This window comes from Triplophysa rosa, linkage group LG15 (assembly GCF_024868665.1).
Source record: "Triplophysa rosa linkage group LG15, Trosa_1v2, whole genome shotgun sequence".
NCBI lineage: Eukaryota > Metazoa > Chordata > Actinopteri > Cypriniformes > Nemacheilidae > Triplophysa > Triplophysa rosa.
Window position 1 is genome coordinate 16,072,829 of NC_079904.1, and position 21,693 is coordinate 16,094,521.

Consider the following 21,693-nt stretch of genomic DNA (forward strand, 5'->3'; position numbering starts at 1 on the left):
ATGTTCGCGCTCATTACAACTCGACAAATCCCCAACAAAAGGTCCCTTACGTCCAATCAGCCGATTCTCTCAGAGGACATTAGGAGTTCAGACCCTAAAGCAAGCGGAGCTTCAGCATGGACAAGACGTACACTTCTTTATCATTCATTGGTTTAAGCGTGAGATCTGGGCAAAGACTTTAATTAAAAAGGTTTTTACACCTCTACAGGCTTCGCCTCCCCATTCACGTTTTTTTTCCCCGTTTTACACGAGTTCAGTGATATTCATGAAATTGGAGGCTTTTTTGTTTGCCTGTCTTTAATTGAAGCAGGGCTTGTTGCAAATATCAAAAGGCGGTAGTCCATTTTCTCCCTCTTATTTTAAATGTAATTTATTCTGCCATTTAAAGAGCAGCTCCTCGACACTTCTCATCTCTTGATTGTCATTTGAAGTTCTCACTGGAAATTACTTTCTGTGTACCTAAATGATCCTGTATTCATCTTCATTTCCGTACAGGCATGATGGAAAAAAGGTCATTATCTCTGGCCTCAAAATGTCAGTGTGTGTGCTAAAGTCGAAGTCTTCTAAAGCAACGCAATGACTTTTTGAATGAACAATGTGCAGTTTCCCCTAGGTTTACGGCTTTGGGGGGGGGGCTGCGATCTCTATATTTTTTATTTGCGGCGGAGGTCCGGACAATACTTTTTTTAATAAATAATGTTAAATCAATCAATCTAATGTTTTATCAGGCCATTTATATTTGACTTTATATTCTGATAGCCACCGTCTGTATGAAACATAGAAGGTCTGGTAACTGAGAAAATGTGTTGTAGGCTCTGGTGCTGAAGTGAAGTCCCAGTGGTCTATTTTAATATTTAAAAAAACTACTGACAACAAAATGTAACAACTGAAATAAATATATCATGAGCAGGAGTACTTACAAAGTTACTAACAGCCTTTCCATGCCATTCATACTAGAACTGTTTCTAAATATTCTTTTCAATTAAAACATGATTCACAATGAAATGCTCTTAACATGCTGATTATTAAAGCTATTAATATCATAAATGCTACATGTAGATACAAGGCGTTATGTTTTATAATCTGTCACAAACCTATATAGCAAACAGTAAACTGACTGACAGCTAAAAATACTTTATTACTGCTGCATTTTTGTTTACTTAAGCGTTACAGAAAAAGTGTCCATTTATTTACCTGCTCTTGGTGTCTGTAGGTCTCTATATGTGACGTGTCTTTGGCGGGAGAAGCAGCGCTCACGGAGCGGAAAGGGTTCAAATGAAGCACGTTTGGCGCTAAATAAAGATATTAGAGGATATAGCGGCAAAATATAATCAACATAAATGTCCCTGAGTGCGCGTGATATGTACATCTCAGTTATGTTCACGCACTGCTCAATCTACAGAAAAACCACAGAAATAGTCCGATTTTTTTAATGGTTCATTATGTCTTGCGGTCCGGATGGAATGAAGGATAAGCTGGGTGAAAACCTGTCATCCGGTGGTAACTAGACTGTTGCTTGTCAGGGGCAGGGCATGCGTATTTTCACCACCCTGGGAGCGTTTAAAAACGCAATTTTTAATCTGCTTTTCAGGTGGTTGACGCAACATATTATCCCACACGCGCTCTCTGTCCGCTGGTGAAATTGTGCTTACCTGTGTGTGTGCGCGCACGTGTCTGTGTGTTTGTGAATCGGGTCGGAACTCGATACAGAGAGCAGAGGAGAATTGTAAAGGCGAGACCACTTAGAAACAGAAATGACATGCCGCCATGCAAATAAGATAAATAACATAATGCTATTTAGTTTGTTAAGTACGAGAACAAGGTATAGACATGTTATATAGGAAAGTTAACCTTAAATGACTTCTCTTGTGATCTAACGCGACATAAAAAATGAAATTAACTTGACCTTCAAGGGGGGCGGGAGGTGCCGTTGGAGGGGCGGGGCACCCCCCTAAGGTAATGGTAGGGGAAACACTGATGTGTGAAAAATGTCTTTAATGTAAATATTTCATACAAATCATGTTTAATGGTTTGGTTGTGGTGCTTTCATTGTGGGCTAGCAAGGACAGGACATCCTGCAATGGTTTTCCACAGAGCAAAGTCATACAACTTTGGAACATGTGGATGCATGAATTTTTATTTTTGGGTAAAATATACATTTAATACTATTTTTAGGTTTAGGGGTTGGGTTAGGGGTAGGGGATAAAATATACAGTTTGTACAATATACAACTCATTACGCCTATGGACTGTCCCCACGGAGATAATAAAACATACATGTGTGTGTGTGTGTGTGAAAGAGAAAAAGGTAAAGGGAGACAGATAACTTGGATATGCTTACCCTCAGCGAGTCTGCGTTCATGGCCGAAGAACACACGCGTCTGTGAGCTGTGCAGGCAGGGCAGAGGCAGCTGAGGAAGAGAGGTCTCGCCTGATAACTGACTCATGCTCTGAGGATACAAGTTCAAAAGGTCATAAACATCAATGTCACTTTAACATCTCTGAATAAAAACTGGCTTATGCTCTGTCCACCGAAAACAACCACAACATGTTGAAACTGAGACACTCCCACTTCAAGTATTCATGTGCTTGTCTGTGAATGTTCAGAGCGCTCAGAATTCTGACAACTACATTGTACTTTTAATTAAGTTGAATGTCTTGAGGCAAAACTGATTTGAAGTTTTGTTGCCATAGAAACAATAGGTTACTTTCGTAACCCCGGTTCTCTGAAATATTGAGTGGAGAGATCCACCTATGGAAAAGGGCATCCGTACCTGACCTCTGCATACAAATGCACAAAGTCTGGCTAGACAGACAGAAGCGCGCAGCTAATGCCAGGTAAGGCCCCACCCCTTACCTGAGAGCATATAAGGTCTGCCTGCGCTGCTATTCTCCAGTAAGTATATTCGCTTCTCGTGCAGCAAGTGGGGCAAAGCTGGTGGATCTCTCCACTCGATGTTTCAGAGAACCGGGGTTACGAAAGTAACCTATTGTTCTCTTTCATAATCTCGTGTTTGAGATCCACCTATGGGAGAGACATGGACAGCTCCCCGATTGCCCAATACACTCACAGTGAGGTTCTGAAAGCCAGAAAAAGGACGGTTACCCCCAAGGGGGCGGTCCTTGACGTGTCCCATAATCATGCACCTGGCAACCCTGACGCACACACATAGCTGCTGTGCACATGCAGGACAGGCAACATGTATGAGGCACATAAATAACACCCAGGCAGGAATGTGAATGCATGCTTGGTGACATGAAGGTACATGGCTCGCCAGCCCATTCAACCTTTGTTACCATTACAATGTGTAAACAGAAGGTAAAGGAATATTACACGGAGGGGCTATGAAGACCCCACTCCTAAAACAGAATGTGCTACCGAGGTTTTGGTGACATCCAATCGGCAGTGACGAACAAATGTATGGGGAGAAGCCCAGCTGGCAGCAGAGCAGATGTCCTGCAGTGATACTCCCCTGAACAAAGCCCAAGAGGCAGCTAAGCCCCTCGTGGAATTAGCTCTGGTGGTTCCTGGGGGCTGCACTCCCTTTGATTCATATGCCAAGGCTATGGTGCTCACAAGCATTTAGATATGGGACTCCCATTGTGAGGGGGCACCCATGAAATAAAGAGCTGGTTGCTCTTCCTGAAAACACTGGTCCTGGTCATATACTGTATGTCTGTAACGCACAAACAGGACACCAAGCATTCAGCCTCTGATCCTCCAGAGAGGAAAAAGGCGGAGGGTGAAAAGCGGACAGCTCAAACACCTCCGAAGTGAACGCAGGGAAGCACTTAGGCATAAAAGCCGGGTTAGGCTTAAGAAAAACCTCATCTCCAATCCACAGAGAATTTAGTGCACAAAGGATGTACTGAGAGTGCATGTAGCTCACTGACACGTCTGGCTGATGCCAAGGCCAAAAGCCAAGCCGTCTTGAAGGACAACAGCTTCAAGGAAATACCTCCCAGGGGCACAAAAGGATACTGAGACAAGGTCTCCAGCACCATGGAGAGGTCCCATTCAGGGACAGTTCTCCTGATGACTGGCAAGGAGCGACGGGCACCCTTCATAAATCTGCGGATTAAAGGATGCTGCCCGACTGTTGAGCCCTCAAAGCCCACATGATAGGCAGAAATAGCCACCAGGTAGACCTTAATTGCTGGAAAAAGACCTGCGTTTATCCATAAGGTCCTGTAAGAAACACAAAATATCAGGAACTGAGCACTGATATGATGTTAGACCATGCCCATCAACACCACCCCTCAAACACTTGCCACTTACAACCATATAAGGACCGCATAGAAACGGCCCTGGCATTTTGTATAATAGCGACCACACGTGGGTGAAGACCAAGCACGTTTAAGTTTGTCCTCTCACGGGCCAGGCCCAGAGAGCCACCCTGTCCGGGTGTGGGTGATAAATCTCCTCGTTCGCCTGAGACAATAGGTCTGTGCGGAGGGGGAGGCGCCACGGCTGGGCATATAACAGAGGGATTATCTCTGCCAGCCACGGTGCTTTGGGCCACCTGGGGGCTATTAGAAAGAGAGACAGGCTCTTCTCTCTCACTCTGGCCAGCGTGAGAATTATCATGCACAGATGAGGAAAAGCATACAGCAGCACCTTGGGCCATGGGTGGGCCAGTGCGTCCACCCCAAGGGGCGTGTCCAAGTCCTTTAGCAAGAAGAACATAGGACAATGGGAGTTTTCGCACAAGGCGAATAGATCTACGGTTGCCTGTCTGAATCTCCTCCATATCATGCCCACTATCTGAGCGTGAAGGCACCAATCTCCGATTTCTTTCGATTCGGCCACGATGAGCCAGTCGTCCATGTAAGTCAAAATCCGCAGACCTGACATTCTCAGGGGTGCCAAGCCTGCCTCCGCACACAGACAAAAAGTCTGTGGGCTGAGTGAGAGCCCAAACGGAAGAACAAGGAATTCGTAACATATGCCTAGATAGGCGAAACGAAGAAACTTCCTGTGTGGTGGAAAAATGCTTATATGGAACCAACCGATGTGAACCAGTCGTTCTGTTTTATGGCGCAGGCCAGAGTGCTGTGGGTTAACATTCTGAAATTGTATTTCCTCAAATGTTTGTTCAACACTCAGAGGTCTAAGATGGGGCAGAGAGAGCCGTCCTTCTTTGGGACCAGGAAGTAATGGGAATAAACATCCTGATTTAGGCACCACCTAAATCGCTCCCTTCATTAAGAGAGAAGAGATTTCTTTCAAAATTTGAACGGAACTCTCCTCCGTGTCAGCAGAGAGAACGCCGTTGAAAAGCGGGGGTTTCATTACAAACTGCAGTCTGTAACCCTGCATAATTGTTCGCATCACCCACTCTGGAGGCGCAACAGTCTGCCAGGCTGACTCGTAATTCGCGTCCCCACTATGGCCGGTTGCGATGCAATGGCGCCATCTAGGGGCGACAAGTGTGGATTTAAAAAGAGGTTTTCTCTCTGCAGAGAGATGTACTCTACCTGAAACAGATTTATTACATTTGTTTGTTTTATTGTATTTGGGAACACCGGGGCCGAAGCCTTTATTAGTTGGGTGAGGGGAACAATGTGTGTGCTGTGTGGTGACACTGCTTGTGCACATATCCTCACGACCGACCCCCTGAACGTGGTAAGAGAAAACACAGCGTCCACTGAACGCATGGGCTGGGCAACCTCTGAAGGGGGGTGGCCGACCCCTCCGTGAGGAAACCTCCGTCTTTTGGACAGGGGCTCTGGGACAGAAAGAGAGTCCGATGAGCTTGTGGCTCGCGAACAAGGACTCTGTGCCCCCAACGGTCGGACATCAGGCCGGCCGCTTGCGTTTCGAGTTGGTAGGGATTGGGTTGGGGGGTTTCACGGCCGCGGCGGGAGACGTTCTTCCCCAGGGTTTAGCAGAGGGTGGGTTACTCTGCCGTGGAGGGGGTTTGTTGTGAGGTTTTTCCTTGCTATGCGGCTGGTTTCGCCCCGTGACGGGGGGGTTAGGCAAACGCGCAGTGGGCAACTGATGCGGAGCTACTTTCCTGGGGAGGCACAACTTGAAAGCCTCTTTTTGTCGTCGCACCTTTGCTGCATCAAAGGCATGGCGTGACCAAATAGAGCCTGACCAGGCTCAACCGGAGCGCCTGCGGAGCGCCCACGATGCGCCTCTTCTCGCTGTCAGGGAGTCACGACAGGTTTAGTCAAAGAGCACGCTCCCCCACCACATAAAACGCCATGGAGTGCTTGCAAGCTTGGACAGCCTGACGAGCATTGCGGAGGACGAGGTCGTTGACCGTAAGGACCTCCTTCCACATGGTTGGCGAGGGGGATCCTTTGTCCAGCTGCTGCCCCAAGTCCTCCAAAATTTACGCAGGGACGAAATGTTAAGAGCCCTGACATCCAAGGCCGAGGACTTACAAGCGGCTGGATGAACGGAGGCAGAAAAACTGTCCATTTTGCCAGGCAAGACCGGCTTCGGGGTTAACCTGGGGAACACCAGAGAGCGGGATGGCCTCCTTGTCCTCTGAGACCCCAAGAAGGCCTGCGTCGTCTTCATCGCCGGCTGGTTCGTCGGTGAAAGGGAGGTTGCCTGCAAAGATGTCCTCTTCAGGGAATGCAGGATTAGGCAGGTCAGCCCAATTAAGCGATGTCGCGCCCCGGGGGCCATCACCGTGTCCCCCATCCGAGTCAGAAAGGCCGAGCTCGATACACTGGGTAGCGGCAACTTTGGGTCGATGCCGCAAGAGATTTTTCGGCAGCATAAGGCAATGGCTGCAATGCTGCGGGTTCTCTAAAGCCTCTTCTGCATGCTTGAGGCCCAAGCAGACCACGCAGAACTCGTGAGAGTCCTTAGCGGCGATGAGAGCCCCGCACGCGGCCAGGCAGGCCCGTGATGAGCTGGTCACAGAAGTAGCGGCAGATTTAGAGCGACATAACGGCGAAAAACTTGTTAAAATCCGTGGCGGGCAGCCGTGGAAAGGAAAGGGGGAGCAGGTGAAAAAATGCATGAGCTTGGGCGGCTCAGGATGCTAAAAACACAGCTAACCTGGCTGAATTGATGACTGTCACGTCTGGCGGAGGCTGATCAGACGATATGTCCTCCTGAAGAGAGACAGTGAGCAGCGAAAATCCAACCGAACTGTGTTAAGCAGAGATCGCGAGAAGCGAATGTCAACTGGAGAATAGAAGTGCAGGCAGACCTTATATGCTCTCAGGTAAGGGGGTGAGGCCTTACCTGGCATTGGCTGCGCGCTTCTGTCTGTCCAGCCAGACTTGGTGCAATTGGATGCTTCTGCAGAGGTCAGATACGGATGCCCTTCCAATAGGTGGATCTCGAACACGAGATGATAAAAGAGAACTGATAATTCTGAGTCTGTGGATGTGAACATCACATTATAATCTCATTACTGTGGTAACTATGACATGGCCTGAATGCACAGAGTACTAGTCATTTTTAGTGATGCCTTCTGATTGGACATCACAGATCACATGATCATCCAGTGCCCCGGCTATGACCAGGACTGCAAAAGCTCCTCAAAAATGAATAAGTTTGGCTCGCCACTTTGGAGGGGGTTTACCAACATGCATTCCGCATAGATTTGTTTCCATATAGGAATAGTTTTAAGTCTTTATTATGTTTATGGTGTTCTAAACAACTTCTTTCGATTTTCAAAAAATGCTTTATATATTATACATATTTCACCTTTGTTTTACACCATCTCGATTCTCATAAAACAGGCTGTTGAGTTCCTGGTTCTATGAAGTCCCTCCTTCCGAAACGCTGTGATTGGTCAAGCTGAGCCAGTCTTTTGTGATTGGTCTACCGCTTTGAGTGTGTGTTAAGATGCCCTGCCCATTACCCTACCCGTGTTCCACGGGGCAGGGGGGCAGTGTAAATTTTGAGTTTCATGATGTCACTAACCCAGGAAAAGGTTTGTTGTAGTCCCAACAAGCTATTCATTGTAGTATTCATAAAGTGATTTCTTTTAAAGAAAATATCTTCCTTTTCTGTGAACTTGTTGTTTATGCTAAAACAGCTATACTATTCACTAACTACATTCAAGGAAGTGAAATTCTATCAGATCTCCCCTTTAAATAAAACCTTTGCCTCTGTTTTGACATACATTATATGAAGGTGAATAGGGAATTGACATGAAACCTGACCTCACAAAAAGCTGTGGAATACATTGCACTTCATATGGACACCTTTTATAATATAATATAATATAAAAAGGTGAAAATATATCTTTTCATTTTGACAGTCAGTGGTACCTGGAACTACATGAGACTGTGTAAATTCCATTTTGTGTGAACTATTCCTTTAAGAAAAAAAAGGCAGAATGATGTCACTTCCACATTTTATGTATTCAGCCCCATTTATGGAGTTTTATGGAGCAGAACCACCTGAGGCTGATGAACCAGACTCAAGCAAACGATGATGAAAGAGCAGTCTCGCCCTAACACACGGACACTTATACTCAGGGCTAAGGTCTGATTGTGGAGGGCAAAAAAAATGGGTCAGTGGACTGAATGTGATATATTATCAGTGAACGTGTGCGGCTGCTTCTGACACAGAGCCACACACACATAATAAATGAGTGAAGGAAATCCATTCGGGATCTATCTGAAAACTCTCTCTCGCTCTTACGTCATTAGTAGTATACTTTTACAGAATGTTCTTTAAATTATGTATTCTATGTAGAAAACAGTAAATCAAAAGTTTTTACAGACTGGGTCACAATTTCAGTGAAGGTGTGGCAAAATTTTGGGGGAATTGATAGTGTTATTATTTACACTAGATAAGGAATGTGTGTTTGAACCAATGTTCCTTTTCTGGAAATCTAAACTAGACATACAGTAGGGGTGTGACGAGACTCTATCTCACGAGATGAGACACTAGACTGGGTTCACGAGAACGAGACGAGATTTTTAGACTTTTTCACCATAACCCAAAATGCAAAAAATGTAGGCATTATAAAATCAACTTGTACTTTATGAAACACATTAAACTTCTATTTTAATTAATTATATTATGCAGTAATAAACTATATGTAAACACTGCAAAATATTTTGTCACAAACTCAACTGTCAGGCAGTAATTGCACAAAATTGATGCTTTATTTTCTTAACAGGTGTAGCTTTTAGTAAAGAGCTGTGGTTGTTGTCTCTATATGCTTTTGCATAGTGCTGGTGTTAGAATCCTCCTTCCTCCACTGACTGAACCCTCATAGCCTTCAGAAAAACAGTTAAAACTACATAAACATATCATGTTTTATGTTTACATTGCACATATGTAAGAGACAAATGATACGTTTTTAAAGAGGTTTGCCTGTGAATGTATTTAAAATAACAATGTGAACTTGCAATTGCTATACTGTTCTTGTGGTACAGACAGCTCAGCTGCTGTTCAGCCACGCGCTGCGCGTTCACAAAGCGCTGCTGACAGTGCGAACTGCCATAAACACTAGTGCTTATGCGCGAGGTGCTGCAGACGCAAGAAACGCGCGCGAACGTTGAAACCCGTCCGTCTAGCATGTGTTTACATAAAAAAAGTGGGAAAGTAGCACCGCGGAAAATCACGTTGTCTATGAACGGCCGGGGCCAGTCAATGTAGCTCACAGCAGCACGCACATATTTTGTGCAGAGTGTTCTGTACAGTAATGAAAACAGGTCACACCACAGCAAAATGTGCACTCACACAAATGCTCCCAAATATATTTTTAGGTTGCACAGGTTAAATTTAGGGACGCGACTAAAATGGTCACAATTTCGAGCCCAGCACTCCATCATGCCAATTGGGTAAGGAAATCGTGTTCAATTCTGGTTGGTGTACTATAACAACAACATTATTTTATATAATAATAACTTACAATAATTATTTTTATAGCTATTATTTGCTCTTTTTGCCATAACTTTTTTAAACATTAATGTTCACCAGCATTATATTACTGTGTTAACTTTGGGTAGAAATAAAAAAATGCTATATTTGGACAGCAACTTTTTCCTTTCTGTGCCACTCATATCTATGTACAGTATTCAGCCCTTTTTTCCTCTTGACGTAACGTTCACCGATAAGTAGGGACGTAACGATTCACTCAGTTTACGATGCGATTTGATACACGATTGATTTTTTCACGATTCTTTTTTTACTAAATGAGTTGAGACAAATTAGAAATGAACAGGTGCCCTTTAATTATTTCTCAAATGCTGCACATTTCTTAGTAAAATAAAAAATATATTTGATGTCAAAAAAACAAAACTAAATTGCAATTTTAAAACAAATTCCAAAAAACCCCCTAAATGTCAATTTTTTTAAAGAAATATCAGCATAGCCACGTTTATCAAAGTTGCAGTAAACACAGCGGCCCCTGCTGTTCAAAATGGGTATCGCGATTCATTTAACATCTCGACCGATTTGCATCACATTTTATAATCGATTTTCAACCGGCTCACGGTGAATCGTTACATCCCTACTGATAATTAGTCCACAATAACACTGGACCGTATAAAAAGAATAACATATTTCATTTCGTGCTGGAGTACCAAGAGCAACACCTGCAGATGTGTGCATTGCTGACCTTGTACACGTAGAGGTATTCCCTGAGGAAAGCCGCCTGCTGTACGGCTGACTGTTTGCTGTCATTGATGAGAATGTGCCGGAAGGCGGCCACTGCATTCTCTGGCTGCCGGAGAGTGAAGGACTGTCGACCGATGGTGAAGTTAATGTGATCCTCAGCTAGTGTCCAGCATTTCCCTTTATACACCTGCAGCGCTTGGCAATAACATCTCAGTGCATGCCTCTTCTATTAGAAAGAGAGAGATTGACACAATATGGTAGCTCACTGTTTCAAACACTTGTTGCAATGTAATGCAGGTTTTACAAAAAGGTTGTTACAGACAGACAGACACGACAGCACAACCTTTTGAGCACATCCAAGTACTGTTACATAGTATGTGTCTTAAAGGCACAGTAACGAAAATTGTCTACTTAAGGTCAAATTAATTTAACTAAAGAAACAGCATACACTAAATGGACCTCAAATTGCACAGTATGGTCCCTATAGTAAAAATGCGCTTCCATCCCTGAGAGCACTTTCCATGGTGTGACGCTCCATAGCAAACACAGCTGTTAAAATATCATCAGCTTCCAGGTGAACAATGACAGTGTGACCACACTGATCCCCGCTAAACATACTTTCTCTCAGGTCCTGTCAGCTTTTGTTTTATTCATGGCCATAAGCAACAAACACAAAGGAGCCAATAGCTCTCTCATTTCCAGCGGGTTGTTACGGCCCGACACTCAGGCCTGGAATAATGGCAGAGGAAGGGATATATGCAATAAACTTATGCTAATTTCCACTATGGATAAGAAGGTTTTTAGATTTATGTATTCGGGAGATGCTTGTATCCAAAGCGACTTATATCGCATTCAAAATATATATTTTTTATTAGTTCATGAATTATTTTTGAAAGGAACCCATGATCTCTGCATTGCAGGATTAAAGGTGCACTGTTTGCAATTTTATATCATATTTTGGCATAAACTCAAAACAGTAGATTTAGAATTTCAAGAAACACAATAAAAGTGAGTATGATAGTAAGAAATGTACAGTATGAAACAATAATTTGTATAGAAAAGTCACTGTGACAGATGTCTTGACCATGTGATCTGTCATGGTTCTGCCCCACCTTGTCTTGCTTTTCTTGACCTAGTGGCAGAACCATGATAGAACCTCTTGTTTTATGTGTAGAGAGACAGTTTTGGCATTCCATATACTCCCTCTCTCCGGTGTGGCGTCTCTGTTCCCGCCCTTTCGTCTCTTTATTGCTTGTTAATTAGTTCATGTCCCGCACCTGTCCCCTTCTTGATTTAGTCCCCTTTATATAGTCCTCTTGTTTCATTGTCCTGTGCTGGTTCATTGTCGTTTGTCTGGGTGAGTGCCTGTTCTGTGTTAGTCTAGTCTAGTGTAGTCATTTGTAGTTCATGTTATGTTAATCTTAGTCTTGTTAGGTGTATTTAGTCTTATTCCTGTCCTGTTGTAGTTTCCCCTGTTTTGTTTTGTTACCCCCACGTGGGTCTTTGTTTTGTATTTATATTTTATTAAATGTCTTGTTAACCCCTTATCCGCTGTCTAGGTCCTCTGTACTGTGTCCTTGTTCCCTCACCACTCATGACAGTGATCACTCATCATAGGCTGACCATGTGACAGTAATGGCTAAGATGATTGGCTGCAATGTCGGTTTTATCCAAATTGACTTACAACTAAGACAGCATTTACCATTTTATTTAAGGAAAAATGCAGAATTGCAGGTTTAGCTGCTTTGAGGCACCATAATTAAATCTAATTAGATAGACATAGGGTCACAGATAAAGTACGTTTACACTTCCATGATCTCTTTAAGGTAACCATGGAGACGAGGAGAAATGTTTCATTTTCAGGAAAGTGTGTTTTCTCGTGCCTGATTGTACCTGTCCAGCTTTGCTGAAACGATGACCAGCCAGTATCATGTGGAAGGCGAATTTCCTCACCATGGGGGTGCGCATATTAATGAAGCAGTGAGCTGCCTGCTCCAATAGGAGCGCACTCCGCAGGTCACAGTCCTGTCAGAGAGGACAACATTTACAAATGCAGGATTAAGAAGTGTCATCAAGCAGAAAACAAATAATCTCTGTGTCCGAGTTTGCATACTTTCCTTCTAAGAAAAGTATGTAGAAACAGAAGAATGTCCAAATCCTCAGTACTAATAAATAGGGATGTAACGATTCACCATGAGCCGGTTAAAAATCAATTATAATGTGTGACGATTCTCCATGAGCCGGTTAAAAATCAATTATAATATGTGACCATTCAAGTCAGTTGAGATGTAAAATGAATCGCAATACATGTTTTGAACAGCAGGGGCGGCTGTGTTTACTGAAATCATGGTAAACGTGGATATGCTCATATTTCTTAACAAAGTAAAAGTTAGGAAAAGCACAGACACTCTTAGTTTGTTTATATTAAAGAGACTTTTGTATTATTAATTTTTTATGTAATTTGGAAAAAAAATCAATTTAGTTTTGTTATTTGACAAAATAAATGTTTATTTTATAAGAAATGTGCAGAATTTGAGAAATAATAAAAGGGCATTTGTTCATTTCTAATTTGCCTCAACTCATTCTGTAAAAAAAGTTGTATCATGAGATCAGAATCGTGAATCGCATCGTGAGCTGAGTGAATCGTTACAGCCCTACTAATAAATGTCTTTACCACCGTGGTTATACTGTCCTTCAGTGGCGATCGGTGCCTCCTCTTCAGGGGAAGCAGGAATTCAAAAGACGTGTTCAGTGCGTCACGTGAACCTATGTGCATCATGCATCATGTCAAAATACAGTTGGAGACAAAAATATTAGCCCCCTTGGTAAATATGAGCAAAGAATGCTGTGAAAATAAATCTGCATTGTTTCTCCTTTTGATCACAGCCTTCTTTGCTTATATTTACCAAGGGGGCTAATATTTTTGTCCCCAACTGTACGTGCCTGCTGCAGACGCGTCGAAAGGGTTTATGATAAAAGAGATGCTCGTGTTCAGAAGACACTGCGTTAACACTTAACTCTGATTACACATGAGACTAAGCGAGTATCTAGCAAACGCGACGCGCATCTCTTTTATTAAAAACCCTTTCGACGCGTCTGCAGCAGGCACGTATTTTGACATGACGCGCCACACACACGACGCGTTAAATACCCGTTTTGCCGAGCTTCGCATTACTGCTTCCCCGGAAGAGGAGTCACGGATCGCCACTGCTGTCCTTACAATAATTTATTACATCTGAGTCAATTAGTTTTGCTGTTGTTATTGTATCATAGGTCAACAAACATACAGGTCACATGGCTAATGTAAAGTGACTTCAATGTATACTATATTGTACATAAAAGTACTGGTGTGAAGTGATACATTTTTAACGCAGGGAATGATTTCTTTAACATATTTCCCCAAACACTCTAACTGCCAACCATTGGTGCCCCAAACTATTGGTTCAGAAAATGATGCAGTGTAAAGTTTTGGTAAAAAGGTTTGGAAATGGTCATTATTTTTGCAATTCTGTTTGGTGATGCCAGTGCTACAGAAATATTGGATTTAGAAATTCTAGTTCACTGTTTAGATGTGAGCTTTGAGGGATTTGTGCTCACCTCGCTGGTCATCTTGATGAGGAGTGTGGCAGCCTCCGAATATTTGGCTTGACTCTTTGATATCTCAGCACTTAAAAGACAACACCGCTCAGCCAGGAGCATGTTTCTATGACACAAACACACATAAATCAATGTCAGTCGAAAGTTTAGACACACCTGCTAGTTTTTTGTATTATTTATTAGTTAAACTTTAATTTAAATATGGCTGTCAAATGATTAATCGCGATTAAATACTAAATTAATTGCACAGTACACAGACATATATTATGTAATCACACACTTTTATTCTGGATGAGATTAATCTTTTGACAGCCTTAAATTTAAACATTAAATATTGTAATCAACAGAATATTGGATAATACCATAAAACAACAATTTCAAGTACTTAAATAACTTAAATAAGCCTACAATTTATTGGTGGATGGAAAACACAAAGCGATTTGACAAACATGGTCCCCCATGCTGCGTCACAGCGTTTCTCCATAGTAGGAAAAATTACTTTATCATTTTTTTTGTTCTGCTGAACACAAAAGAAGACAACTTGAAGAATGTAGGACAGCAAACAGTTCTGGGGCACTTTTGACTACCATTGTATTTTTTCCTCCTATGGGAGTTAATGGGGGGCAAAATCTGTATGGTTATAAACATTCTTCCAAATATCTTTCTCTGTATTCATCAGAACAAAGAAATTTATACAGATTTGGAACAACTTGAAAGTGAGTATACGATGACAGAATTTTCATTTTTGGTGGAAGTATCCCTTTAATGCTTCATTGTGTAAGGTCTTTATACACCTCTGAAGACATAGTTATGTATATTATCAAGAAACCAAACATAGACCCCAATGAAGGAACCCCTAACCGATTTCAAATCTCCCTTACCTGTCTAAAATACTAGAAAAAGTAGTGTCCATTCAGTTGTGCTCTTTCTTACAAAATAATGACACACACAAAAAAATTCAGTCAGGCTTTAGACCGCATCATAGCACTGAAACTGCGCTCACTGAAATTACAAACGACCTGCTTATAGCATCAGATAAAGGTAACATCTCACTCCTAGTCCTGCTTGACCTTAGTGCTGTGTTCGATAATGTAGAGACCACAACATACTTTTAGATCGCTTACACAATTATACCGGTATTAAGGGACAGGCACTACAATGCTTCAGATCTTACTTATCAGACAGACATCAATTTGTCCATTTAAATGGGGAATCATCAAATCTAATGCAAGTAAATTATGGATTACCTCAGGGATTGGTTTTAGGACCCTTGCTATTCTCCATATCGTCATATCGGAAATTAATCTGCACGCAAATGAAGTCGGCGGTCACGTTGAGCCTCTTGACAAGAGAAAAGGCTTCAATTGTTAACCAAAGCTAACGACTGTGGTTACATACATCTTCCTAAACTCTATTTTAAAGGTTTAAGAACTATAAGTGATGTATTACAAAAAACGATGAGCTGACTTGGCTGTCTAATAGGCGGAAATTAGCCGAATCTGCTCGCAAACTTACCTTTGTGGCTCACGGACTTCCTTCTGCACCGAAGCATTACAGCTATCGATTTTTAACAAAACAGACCTACTCAAATGTATCTAACCTAACTATTTTCACTCGTTATTGTCTAAAAAACTCCCGCGGAGTGAAGAAGAGGTGGAGTTACGAGACTTCTCAGACAGTTGAAGTGTCCAATGGAGTTAATAGATTTGCTCTCAAGCTATTTTCAACACTTTAGATTGGTTAATAATTTGTAAAAATAACAGACCCACATGAGGACTGACCAATAGCATTGATTTGTGAAAAAATATGAAATTGACCAAATTTGGACATAGGAGGTTTCTGCCCGACAGCGACGATATACAGTACATGCTGCCCCTTGGCAACATTATTAGAAAACATGGAATTATTACGTAAAACACGTAAAAAGAATATTTCGGATTATAACCTGCAAATTGAAGGCTGCACTGTTACTTCAACAAATACAGTTAAAGACCTAGGCGTTATATTAGACAGCAACCTGTCATTTAAAAATCACATCTCAAATGTCACAAAAACAGCCGCCTTCCACCTTAGAAATGTTGCCAAATTGCGAAATATTTTATGTGTGGCTGACGCAGAGAAGCTTATTCATGCATTTGTGACCTCAAGACTTGACTACTGTAATGCACTGTTTAGTGGTTGTCCTGCATCATCAATAAACAAACTACAGTTAGTTCAGAATGCAGCTGCCAGAGTTCTAACCAGGTCCAGAAAATACGATCACATAACCCCAATGTTATCAACCCTTCACTGGTTACCCATTAAGTATCGTATTGACTTTAAAGTTCTTTTACTTATAAAGCCCTAAACGATTTAGCCCCTACCTACATAACAGAGCTTCTACCACACTACAACCCATCACGCTCTCGAAGATCTCAAAACTCCAGACTTTTGATAACACCTAGAATAACTAAATCCACCAAAGGGGGCAGAGCTTTCTCATACGTAGCACCTAAACTCTGGAATAGCCTTCCCGAAAACTATTTGAGGTTCTAACACTCTCCAAATTTAAGATTCAAATTCTAGATTAAAGACACATCTTTTCAGCCAAGCTTTCACTTAATGCATAATATGCTAAATAAACCACCGGGAGACTGCATTTATTAGATATTATTTACTAGAATAATCTTGCTTATTCTATAAACACCATGCACTGTTCTGTGTTTTACGGTGTTTTTCTTATTTTCTCCTGTAAAGCGGCTTTGGAACAATGCACATTGTGAAAAGCGCTATATAAATAAAATTGAATTGAATTAAATATATTACATTCCATTTCTGTCAATACATCCTCCAAAAAATTACACACTGGTCCTTCAACAATGTAAGGTGTTGAACTGTACCCGAGCATGCAGATATGCTTGCTTTTCTCAGTAAGAACATATAAAACCATATAAACATGATATGCCAACTTGAGTGTTTAGGGACACTTTGTTTATTACCATATTCCGGTATCTTTTGTTTTGTGCGAGGCAAAACACGCGTGTTCTGTAAATGATCACATTCTCTATTCTATGATTCGCTTAAAGTGATAGTTCACCCAAAAATGAAATTTCTGTCATCATTTACTCATCCTCTTGTCATTTCAAACCTGTATGACTTTCTTTTTCCTGCAGAACATGAAAGAAGATATTTTGAAGAATGTTGCTAACCGAACAGCGACTGCACCCATTTACTTGCATTGGTTTTGCGTCCCTACAATAGAAGTGAATGGGTGCCGGCCGCTGTTCGATTATCAACTACCAACCAAATATTTTCTTTCATGTTTTGCAGAGAAAATTCATACAGGTTGAGTAAATGATGACAGAATTTTCGTTTTTGGGTTAAGTAGACTGAGCATGATGCAAAATCATCGGCCATCAGCAGTGCAAAGTCTTGCACTCTTTCAGCTTTGCAGGGGCATTTTTCATTCAAAAAAGCACATACATGTACAAAGAAAAGGCCAATGCATGTTCTTACTTGCACACATCTCTATAGGTCTGTATGGCTGTTTCCATGTAGTGTGCTGGGTACGGCCTGGGCGCCCCGCTCTGGAGAAAGGCAGAAACCGCAGCCATCTCCTGTAGCGATAGATACCAGGCAAACGGTCATAGATGCGAGCAGAGTTCAGACAGAATAAATCTGATAACCCACAAAAGCAGCGTTAGCAGAAACAGAAGCCATGCCGCATGGGTTACTGATCTCACCAGCGATCCAGCAGCGTACAGCATGGCTTGGTCAGAGAGAAAGTCTTTCTTGGCAGTGTGGTAGCAGTTGTAGGCCAGCTCATAGTGTTGAACCAGGAAGCAGAGGTCGGCCATCTTTCTGATCTGAAGTTCAGGAGCCTCTGAGGGATATCTGACATCACAGAGGTCAAAAATCAGATGAGTCATATAAAACAGGAATACATAAGTCTAAATCTGTACTCTGGTCACTTACAGCAGCCCTGCGGTGTTCTTTAAATCAGCAATACTCTTTTCTGGAACCTTCCCTCCACCAAACAACTTTTTAGTTGCAGAGAAAAGAGATCTACTCAGACCTTTTCTTGACACAAGCTAAAATAAGGATGAAAAGGAAGTAAATTAAGGAACACAGAGATGTTGTGTGGATATTGCAAAAATAATGCACATGTTTTGGAAATCAAAACAATTAAAGTGATAGTTCACTCAAAAGTGAAAATCCTGTCATCATTTACTCACTCCCTTGTCAAACCTGTATGACTAACTTTCTTCCGCAGAACACAAAAGAAGATATTTTGAAGAAAGTTGCTTACCGAACAGCACTGGCCCCCATTCACTTCTATTGTATAGACAAAACTAATGCAAGTGAATGGGTGCCACAACATTAACATTCTTCAAAATATCTTTTTTTGTGTTCTTTTGTATTAATTAATTTATTTTTTTTTTAAATTATTATTTGGTTTTTTAATTTTTTTTATTTTTTTTTTTTTTGGTGAATTTTCGCTTTAAGACGATTATAGAACAATGCATTTGCATTACTGTCAGCAGTTTTTAAGGAAATAATATATTTTAATGGAGCCTTGACTTGCACTGTTGTGTAATTTAAGTATTTTTTAAAGTTAAAAATGGATTTATTATATATGACGGCAGCCAAGAAGTGCATATTAAACCATCGAAAAGCTGCCAACAAAACAAAGGTGGATTGAATTATCATCGTACAGACACCCAGAATGAAATATGTATAATGTAAGAAGCCAACCACATTTCTGAGGCCATCTTAATTGCAAGTGTAACTTTTAGCAAATACAGATAAAGTGTATAAAGTTTCAAGTTATTCTGCTGTTAGAAAACTATCCGCAAATATTAGGGCCTTGAATATCTTACACATATATTTATCAAATCAAAGGCTTTTGGGAACAACAATGTCCCTTCAGTTAATATCCACCCAACCATGGATGTGATGTAAGTACTGTAACAAAGCTATAAATATATATATATATATATATATATTTCTAAAAGGTATAGTTCACCCAAAAATAAAAATTCTGTCATCATTTACTCACCCTCAGTTTGTTCCGAAAACGGTATAAATGTATTTGTTCTGCTGACCACAAATGAAGATATTTGGAAGAATGTCAGTAACCAAACAGATCTCATTTCCAATTTACTGCCATAGTAGGGTAAATAAATACTATGGGAGTCAATGGGGGATGAGATGTTTGGTTACTGACATTCTTCCAAATATCTTCCTTTGTGTTCAACAGAACAAAGAAATGTAAACAGGTTTGGAACAAACTGAGGGTGAGTAAATGATGACATGATTTACATTTTTGGGTGAAGTATCCCTTTAATATTAAATATGGCAATACAGGCAAGAAACTACTTTGGTGACTCAACTTCCTGAATAAATAAGAAAGTCAATGAATGCATGTGATGAACTAGAGATGTGTGTGCACCTGGTCATTTAGCTGCCGTATATTTTTCTCGATGTGTGGCAGTAACCCTCTAAAGGTGAACTCCTGGAGAAACTGCCGGATGCGGTCGTGGTCATTTAGGGTCAGGCAGGTCCAGCGAGGGGTCGCGGGGGTCACGCTGCTCTGTTTTTGAGGTCTTGTCATATCCACGCTTTGACTGCGGTTGTTGCCAGGGTAACAAGTCTCAGTGGGCTGGTCCAGCTGCAGAGGATGTGACTCGGACATGTCATCTGTAAACACCAGCGGAACATTCAATTAACATTAGATGAACCTTTACGGAATAGTCGCACTAATCAGAGCTTTACAGATAAAATCTGTGATAATAGAGTTCAGGCTGCACAAACCTCTCGCAGCAGAATCGAAACCATCTTCCACAGCGCCAACATCATTTTCAACAGCGTTGTTTACTGCAGACTCTTCATAGAGCTCCTGTAATACACATATTTGTTCTGAAAACAATCAAATGGAGCTTGCAGTTTTCTTGAAACTGCAAGCTCCAATCTGATGGTCGACCAGTGTTTGTACTTTCTGACCCTACACTGGGGGTGTGGTACTCACAGGGTTGTGTATGCTGGTCTTGTGCAAGTACTGACTCCAGGGGTCCGGCATTTGTTCATCCGCACCCGTGGCATCACTCCGGGAGTTTATCTTCAGCAGATAGCAGCCCTGAGGACCATATCGCTGTTTCATACCTTCGTACACAGAGTCCGCCCTGACAAAGACACACTGGCATCAGTAGTTGTTCTATACACATATCATAAATATATATGACAGTGTAATCTTTCTCCCCACAGTTATGTTATCCTCTGTCATCAGACCTCAGAGCTCCATGCAGAATACAAATAGAGTGACTGGCAATTTATCTACATGCTAAAATCTCAGGAGATACGAAGTGGAGAATAAATAACCTGACAGCAATATTCCACATTTGAATGCAGTCACTCAGATGACTGGAATAAGTCATAAATTCATTTTCAGAGTCAGCTTTGCTGTGTGAAAAAATTAACCCTGGTTCTACAGTAGTAAAAGTGGCCATAACTCAGACGGTTTCTGCATATCTCATGTTAATCTTGAGTCCTTATAGAATAGTATTGCACCCTTCAAATATCCGTAGAGTCTTTAGTTTGATCATTTATAAAAGACAGATACAGCTGTACGATTATTTCCGAAAACATGCGACGCGTGCGGGGGGGGGCGGTGGGTGTGTGGGTATGGGTTTGGCAGAACTAAAGCACGTGCGCACCCATTTCCAATAAAACAGACACATGACTCAGTTTCACTTACTGCGTGCGGTTCATGTCCGGCATCTTTTAGCGCCATCTATCAGTTTCAAACGATCTCCAAATTCAGCGTTATATCCACCGTTTATATAACACCCATCACTAAAATGCCGTGAACAAACAAACATACACCTAAGAGTAACGAGCTGCAGCTGCAGGCCCACAGCGCAGCCAATCTTGACAAAGCGCAGCCAATCTTGACAAAGCTCAGCCAATCTTTTCTTTTTTTAAAGATTTATTTTTGGCGTTTTTTGCCTTTATTTATAGTACAGTAACAATGAGAGGACAGGAAACAAAGTGGGTGAGTGGGGGGTGGGATCGGGAAAGGACCACGAGCCGGGACTCGAACTCGGGTCGCCCGGAGCGCAACAGCGCCATATATCGGAGCACTAACCACAAGGCTATCGGCTCCGACAAAGCGCAGCCAATCTTGATGGTAGGTGGTCTCGCTCGTCGATTGACGCGTGGGCGGGCTATTTCTTTCGCCTTGCCGAGAATTTCCCAATAAGGGACTAAGAAAAGTTGTTACAAAACGGATTTTCATGTTCGGAAAAAACTTTCCAAAACCTACACGAACGTTGGGGGAGTGTATCGAGCACAGAAATACTATGTCATACGTCCAGCTCGTTTTTGGACAAGTTGACCATGTCAAACATGAGAAGACAGCACGTTTAACATTGTAAATAAGTCAGAATGTATGAAACACCGTTGCATGCCCCATTAAGCATACAATGAAAGGGAATAGGGATTGTCAGTCACTAACATTCCGCCTAACATCTCTTTTTGTTTTCCAGGAAAAAAATCACGGGTTTTGAA

The 21,693-nt window shown here is 41.8% G+C and overlaps 1 protein-coding gene across 5 annotated transcripts in view; it reads right to left on the bottom strand.

Moving 5' to 3' along the window:
• trappc8 (trafficking protein particle complex subunit 8) overlaps positions 1–21,693 on the bottom strand; it is a 63,792-nt gene that overhangs the window by 30,661 nt on the left and 11,438 nt on the right. For 3 of the 5 annotated variants that reach the window (XM_057352670.1, XM_057352671.1, XM_057352669.1), the window contains exons 1-10: positions 20,156–20,335; positions 19,942–20,026; positions 19,580–19,827; positions 18,103–18,218; positions 17,871–18,021; positions 17,644–17,744; positions 14,149–14,254; positions 12,445–12,576; positions 10,553–10,777; positions 2,341–2,449 (exon numbers count right to left, since the gene is read on the bottom strand). In XM_057352670.1, coding sequence (XP_057208653.1) covers positions 2,341–2,449; positions 10,553–10,777; positions 12,445–12,576; positions 14,149–14,254; positions 17,644–17,744; positions 17,871–18,021; positions 18,103–18,218; positions 19,580–19,827; positions 19,942–20,026; positions 20,156–20,287 — 1,405 coding nt within the window. In that variant the 5' untranslated portion in view covers positions 20,288–20,335. Of the gene's footprint in view, positions 1–2,340; positions 2,450–10,552; positions 10,778–12,444; positions 12,577–14,148; positions 14,255–17,643; positions 17,745–17,870; positions 18,022–18,102; positions 18,219–19,579; positions 19,828–19,941; positions 20,027–20,155; positions 20,336–21,693 lie in introns of those variants that run through there. The other 2 variants (XM_057352672.1, XM_057352673.1) reach the window with 2 other exon arrangements.